Below are 7,515 nucleotides of genomic sequence, written 5' to 3'. Positions count from 1 at the left end.
AATTCTTTGTTACCTTGTAAAAAAATTGTTTTTATTTATTTTTAATATACTAGTTGTTAACACAAAGTGACATGTAGCAAATTTGGATTTATTTAATAATTAGCCTACAGAAAAAAAAAAAATGGAAGTAAGGTTGCTTACCTATTACCTCTCTCAGGCCTTATAAAGTGAAAGTTGTGCCACTTTTTTTCTTTTCACTTTGTTAACAAAAAAAATAAGTTTTGAGGAAAAATCAAATAAATATATAACTAATTACCTTTTTTTTTTATTTTAAATTGAGTCTTACATAACTAATTACTAATAACTAAATTTATAGGCGTTTTTTTTAGAATCAACAAATTTATGAGTCAAAGGCAATACACATTAGTTTAAATTGTTCTAAAAAAAAAACATGAGTTTAAATGGGCCAAGGCCAAAAAGTTGAATTGAACATTTTATTCCAAGCTCATTCCTGCAAAGTCTCCAACTCAATCCGGAATTTGTGAAACTCAACATTTGGGAAGATCTGCTGGCGGAGGAAGCAGCTTCTGATTGGGAAGCTTTCCATCGAAGACAACCCAAGCCATTCTTAGTCCCCAGCTCAAGTGGGCTTCATAGTGGCAATGCATTAACCATACCCCTATTTTCACACAATGTAATAATCACCATTATCTTTAAAGATTCAGTGAACAAATTTCAATTAATCAATTAAATGCTCGTTTCTACTTTCTACACACACAGAACAGACTTGAATTCTCCATTTAAAAATAAATAGTGAATAGGGCCATATGTTAGTATAACAGTTTTATATATATATATCAACTACTCTCCAAATTGTGATTTCAATACCCTCTCATTTATCTGTTTAAACCTTAAGATCCTCTTTTTAGACTATTTCATCTGGACCTAACAAAAATGGATCCGGATTTGCCAATCCGCTCAAAGCCCAATAAAAAAAAAAAATGTATGGCCAATATAAATAGAAACCTATTTTAGTTCGATAAGCTTTTGTCCTTGACTCGATTTTGATCCAGTCTAGTCAGGTTGTACCTAACCCGACTCTCTCATCAAAGCCTTAATTGTTAAATTATAACCTTAACTTTTTTTCTTGACTCATTTTCAATTTATGTTTGTGTCCTAAAGTTATATAAAATTTTCTATATTATAGATGAGAATACTAATGGCATTACTCATCAACTTAATGAGCAATTAACAAATATAAATGTTTTCAATGTTGGATTCACTACTAACATTGAGTAGCTTTTTTGTAAGTTCATTAGATTTTCTTCATTAATTATTTATATATTTTCTTTACCTTTCATGTTATATTTTATTCTTAAAGCTTATGTATTGTATAAGTTCTGGATTAGTTATTTGTTTATACAGCATTTTAAAAGCCTCCAGTTTTTCTTTTAAGGTAAATTACACAAACCTCTCTTTAGGTTTGGGAGAATGATACTCGACCTCAAAATTTTAGTAAAATAACACTTTCTCACTTTAAGATTTGAAGAAAGCAATACATTAGTCTTTCTATATATAACATACACACAATATTCTAAATTTTAATAAGATTCCCTTGACTAAACCCAAACTGTGCTTAGTGTTTTTTTTTTTTGGTTAACTATTGTTCCTTGTCAACAAACCGTGGTTAGGGTTTGATCAATGAAATCTTTAAAATTTGAAATATTTTATCACTGTTATTAATGGATGAACTAATTTCTCTAAATCTCAAATGAGAGAAATATCATTTCCCTTATAGTTTAGGGTTACTACTATAATTTTAAAGCCATGCATATTGTATAAGTTTTCAATTAGTTTTTACTTTTTACTTCTTACGTTTTATCTTATATTCTTTCTTTTCAAAACCCTTAAAGTACAACTATAATTTTTTCAACTTTTAATAAATAAGTAATTAAGTTTTGGATAAAAATCTAATCCAAAAGAAGAGATAGTTTATAGGTGGTTTAATATTTAAACATTCAGGATTGAAGGATAAGATTTACAACTCATGTTAAGGAACCAACTTCCACTTGCCAATGGGTAATCTAGTAGGAATAAGGAAATAAGGAAAGCGTTAATGATTAAATGCTTAAATTCACCTAATAGCTTATTATATTTAGTATACAAAACTCTCAATTTTATGGAGTCTAAGAGAGGTCATGATAGACAGTATTACTCTCAATTTATCAAAGAGATTGATTCTCTGATTAGTTTAAGTTTTTAGTACAATCAATTATTAATTTATCATGGTATTAGAACACGACATCTTGAGTTCGATAATTGTCTTCACTTTATCTTTTATTTAAAATGTTAAAAAACTTATGTGTTAAGCCCCATTAATCAAAGAGGATTTTAGGCCTACACGTTAGAGGGAATATTAGAATTATGGTTAAATAATTAAAGATAGTGTTTGTTACATATACTTTTAAACACCAATTTTTAAACTGAAATTGTGATGAAATCATCTTTTCAACTCAAGTTTGAAATCATATTTTCAACTCATGATTTTAGTTAAAAAAATGTGTGAGTAATAGTGTGTGCAATAATTTTTATTTTTCAATAATTAAATTAATTATTTATTAATAGCTTAAGTTTTTTGAATAGTCAGTGATTTATCAAAAATTACTTTATTTTTATCATAAAAGATTTACAAACTAATTAATATACTAATGAAGGTGATTAATGAATTTAACATTATAATAACTATGTGTCTAAATTACTTTTTTGTAATTTTCTCGACATCACACATGAAATAAATATCTACCTATACTCTTTTGTAATTTGTAAAATTTTTGTAGTAAACTTTATAAAATGTTTGACAATCACTTCATGAAATAAATATCTACCTATAGCAGATCGGACGTAATTTTTAAGTTTAACCATTTTGTACGAACACCTACCTAGAATAATTGATAAGTGCGTTGCATGCATGTATCTTTTTCTGCCACCTAATTAGGAATAAATTCTATTCAATGAAATATATTGATTTTTTAACAGTATTGATGTTTCTCACCTGGATTGTCCGCAAGAAACCGAATTGCAACCCAACCACCGGACGGCACACCCACGGTGTTCCTTTCACTGGGGTCAACAAGATTGAACTTTGGAGGGTCATTGTTTGGATCGTAGTTCCCGAACCCTAGTCCAACTACAAAGAAATTAAAGCCATGCAAATGGAGAGGATGGCTCTCAGCCCCTAAAATGTTAGTGTCCTGCAACACAAGCTCCACACTAGCATTAAAAGGAAGAGTCACTACTCTGGTTCCATTGATAATCCCTGTATTGTTCGGTGGTGTGCCTGTATAATTGAAAGGAATGATCGGGTTGCTAGGAAAATCAGTGGTGTAACCACCTTTTGATTTTCCAAAGTAGTGAGCTTGGAGGAGGGCTGTGGTTGGAAGTGTTGAGAAAGATATATTATTGATAGAAGCTGTGAACTTTGTCACATTAGTAGGTCCTTGACATGTTTGGTTTTTTGGACATGGGTTTGTTCCTAGGCCTACTGTGAAAAAGAAGTGCTTGTCCACACTTTGTGGGACATTAGCTGGGTATTGAGCACTCGCTAAGCTACGGAGTTTGTTTGTGAAATTTGCGGCATAGGAAGTGTCATTGAGAGCTGGTAGAGTTGGTTTGAAGAGTGGAATTTTCTTAATTGAGGTTGTAGAATGAGTGAAATTAGATGATATTTGTTCATATTCAAGGATACCTGCCACAGTGGAGTTGTCAAAGGCGCCTTGGCCAGTTGCATATGGCCTAGCAGCCATGAGAAAAGTGGCATTTGGGAAGTAAGGTTTAGTTTTGAGAAGAACATTTGTGGTTTGTCCAGGGGTGATGAGAATGGTACGAGTCTCAAAAGGTTTAGCATAGACAGCATCAACTTCAACAACTGTTAAAGTGTGGTTTGCAATACTGAAGAAGAGCTCATCGTTGAGTGCAGCATTGATTATACGGAGAAGATAAGTTTTCCCAGCTTTCACCTTCAGCTTGAATGTATCTGACACAAAGAAATCTATTTAATTATATGTGTAGATTTGATTTGTATATTTCTCTGTGGAGTATGAAAGCATGTTTATTTTTCAGTCATGTGTGGGATATGAGCAGCAAGATGCTTTCCATTTCTCTTGTAAATGTGAAATGAAGAAAGTCTATTTTATAGTTAATATTTTAATTCTTGGACCTGACAGTATATAGACTATCAAATTATTTAGAGTTTTAAATGACATCAGGCCGGCCAACAAAATTTGAGGCCTAAGGTGGAAATTTTATATGAGGCATTTTTATATATAAACATTAATTAAATAAATTTATATAATAATAATCAAATTAAGATTAATTTGATGTAAATACAGAAATTGATTAATGATAATAATTAAACTAAGGTTAATTTCATACAGAGGATTGAGTATCATAGTTGAACCATAAATTTAAACAAAAAGAAATAGAAAAAATATTATTTAAAAAAGAAAAAGAAATTTACTTTAACTTGGATATATAACTATGCATAGTTAAGTACAGTTGTAACCTAAATTTTAATTTATATATTCTTTTTAAGAGAAAAAAGATAGATAAATATTATTTGGTGCGTGGCTTTGTAGGATATTAATTTACAAAAATTAAGATCTCAAACTATTAGAGGAGATTAGTCATTATTGATGATTTATCACATTTGCAGCATTTTTTTTATAAACATTTTAGGGTTTTAATTGGTTTTAATTTCTATTGGTCTCCTATTTTGGAAGCCTTGTTAGAAATGAAAAAGAAAAATACTACGTAATACGCAAAATGTTTACAATATAATGTGATAATAGCGTAATTGATAAAATTCAACAACTTAATTTATTTGTGTTTGAATTAATTTTTTATGTGATTGGTGACATGTTAGTTAAATCTAAACTTAAACCTATAGTAAAATTTGTGGTATCTTTAACATCACTTTAAAAAAAAAAGTACCGATTATTTAAAAAATATTATATTTTTATAAAATTTTGGGCCTTTACAAATGGAGATGAGGCCTTTTTTTAGTAAGGAATTTTTTTTTTGGTTGTGGGGCCTTAGGCCTAGGCCTAAGTTGCCTTGGAATTGAGCCGGCACTGAATGACATGATACTAAATACAATTTAGATTTGTTATATCTAATTCTAAATATGAAATGAATTCATTTCAAATGAAGATGATTCATTTCCTTTAACGTGATACCTTTGGTGGAGCAATTGTATAAGGGTCCTGGGAATCCGTTGATGGTATAGGCATTTGAGACGTTTGGGCCTGCACCTGTTTGGAGGGCTTGACTAATAATTGCCTCAGGATCTACATTAAACCACTCTCCTGCAATCCACATTTAAACTACTTAGTCACCAAGGGTGCACAATAATGGCAAGAAGAAATCAGTTAGTCATTACACAAAATTATACAATACTTCGGACATATAACAACATCATATTCATTCCTCTCACAAAAATAATAGATCTAACTATGAATTTAATTGGTAGAATTTATTATTAAGAGAAATGAGTGATTATGGTATTCTTGTACTCTTAGAGTATTGTATAACTCCCTACTCATTACTTAATTCATTACCAAAAATGATGGGAATTTCCTTGTAAGGTTTGGCAAATGGATATGGGATGCCATGTTTGGGTCGAATGATTATGGGGCCATAGACAAAGGATCTTAGCCATGAAAAATGGGCATGCCAAAGTAGAGTCCCTCTTTGGCCCACGATAGTGTAGTTGTAGATATAAGTCTGGCCACTTTGTATAGGGCACTGAGTTATATATCCTGACCCGTCAGCCCATCCACTTTGAAGTTGTCGAATTCCATGCCTATTTCATGGAGAAGCACCCTTACAATTAATTTTGAAAGCCTTTCAATTATGAAATTCCTTAATCTTAACTTGTTAGGTGAAACTCCATACCAGTGGATAGAGATATTGGATTGAACATGGTTAATCACTTTAATTAGAAGACGGTCACCCTCCCTAGCCACAATGCGAGGCCCAGGAAATTTTCCATTTACAGTCACTATGCTCCTCGTGTGGCATAGGCGTGTAACATTTTGTGCTACGATCTGCAAAATATTTTTAACATTTAACAATTGGAAGGGGGAAAAAAAAGAGAGTAGAGAACGAAATAGGTTAAATCTAAGTGTTAGAATTTGTAACAACAAGAGCTAGACTATATTAGTGCAAAGGTAATGGAACAAACATAGCACACTAATAACCTTTTTAGCCCATTAGTATAGCTATTCTTCTTTATTATTAGAACAAGGATTCAACCCCCTTCCCTTACCCTCAACCAAAAAAAGAGAAGAAAAGCACATACATCAAATTTGTAGTGTCTGGTTATGCCTACTGCCAGTTCAGGAAACAGAAGAAAGGCTATGAATGGTAAAAGAAAAGCTTTCATTTTTTTTGTTGTTGATGCAAGAAAAGAAACACACATTTCTCCCATTCTCGCTGTTTGGAGAAGTGGACGGAGCAATGAGTAAAATTCTGGCTTGAGTATTGAATCACCAAGATTGTACACATATATATAACTAAATAAAAAGTGTCAGGGTTACTCCACAAAAAAGAAAAAGAAAAGAGTTCCTTAATTTAGGGTGGTAGCTAGAATATGCCTAATAAGATTATTACAAATGATGAAATGATAGAATGCTAGTTCAAGAATAACTTTAGAGTGTGGCCCAAGAAAATCCATGCTTCTTGAATCTTGACCAACATTAAAAAATCTGGTCCTGTCAATGTACTCAAACCTTTTTTCTGGTCTTGATGTCAACTGGACGGGTTTTCAAACGAGTAGACTCCATCGCGACCAACCTCCATTTGCATGCAAACAAAGATACTTTTTTTTTTTTTTGTTGATAAAAAAGATAATATTTACCCTTCTATTTCTATTTTAATTATGAATTTTAGTGGATTGTTTCATATAACTCCAAACGGTTAGCAAGAGTCCATTGGAAATGCCAAAAAATCGCCAAATAGTTGAAAGTCGTGATTACTTTTATAAATGGTAGAGTGAGAGTCATCTTGTTTTGTTTTGCTTTTTTTATTTTTATTTTTAATTTTTTAACACTATGATGATATTGTCTGTGTTTGTGTTTGTATGAAATGGGTCAGTTCAAAAATATTATTTTTAGTTTTATCATACAGAAAGACCTAATTAATTCCACTTGATTTCCAAACGTGTGGGAGCATGATACAATGTGAAGCTAGCATCTGAGTTGCCCATTTAATTTCCACAGTTTAGTTTGACCATATTTCTAAAATTCAATTACTTTCATTATGATTAAGGCATGAAAAACAATTTAACATCTTAAAAGTCTTATTCTTGGTAATCAAGCAAATCAAGAAGTCGGTTGTTTTCTGGTCTATCATCAGTAAGCTTTTTTCACTTTCAAGGACAGTACTGTGGTTGGAGACGATTGTTAGTTAAAGAATCATTGTTTTAAGCAGTTTCTAAGCAAGCGAAGCATAGTCGATCTTTATATTGTATCAAATCATGAAAAAGCACGTAAATACTACCTACTAATAAAAACAAGA

The 7,515-nt window shown here is 31.3% G+C and overlaps 1 protein-coding gene across 1 annotated transcript; it reads right to left on the bottom strand.

Annotated features, from left to right (window-relative positions):
• Positions 1-319: 319 nt before the first annotated feature.
• LOC142610846 (laccase-17-like) lies at positions 320-6,469 on the bottom strand. The gene is made up of 6 exons (XM_075782798.1): positions 6,299-6,469; positions 5,893-6,044; positions 5,556-5,800; positions 5,175-5,303; positions 2,993-3,973; positions 320-619 (listed from the first exon to the last, which is right to left on the bottom strand). The coding sequence occupies exons 1-6, from the start codon at positions 6,425-6,427 to the stop codon at positions 489-491; spliced, it is 1,767 nt and encodes a 588-aa protein (XP_075638913.1). The 5' UTR covers positions 6,428-6,469; the 3' UTR covers positions 320-488.
• Between the last annotated feature and the right edge of the window lie 1,046 nt (positions 6,470-7,515).

This window comes from Castanea sativa, chromosome 9, assembly GCF_040712315.1.
Source record: "Castanea sativa cultivar Marrone di Chiusa Pesio chromosome 9, ASM4071231v1".
Taxonomy (NCBI): domain Eukaryota; kingdom Viridiplantae; phylum Streptophyta; class Magnoliopsida; order Fagales; family Fagaceae; genus Castanea; species Castanea sativa.
The sequence above is the reverse complement of the archived record's forward strand: the minus strand, read 5'-3'. Positions and strand labels throughout refer to the sequence as shown.

Coding starts and splice junctions, on each gene's coding strand:
- LOC142610846 (XM_075782798.1), bottom strand. CDS start 6,427: ATGGGAGAAATGTGTGTTTCTTTTCTTGCATCAACAACAAAAAAAATG. Junction 6,045..6,298: donor CCAGACACTACAAATTTGAT/GTATGTGCTTTT, acceptor AATATTTTGCAG/ATCGTAGCACAAAATGTTAC. Junction 620..2,992: donor GTTTCTTGCGGACAATCCAG/GTGAGAAACATC, acceptor GTGTGAAAATAG/GGGTATGGTTAATGCATTGC.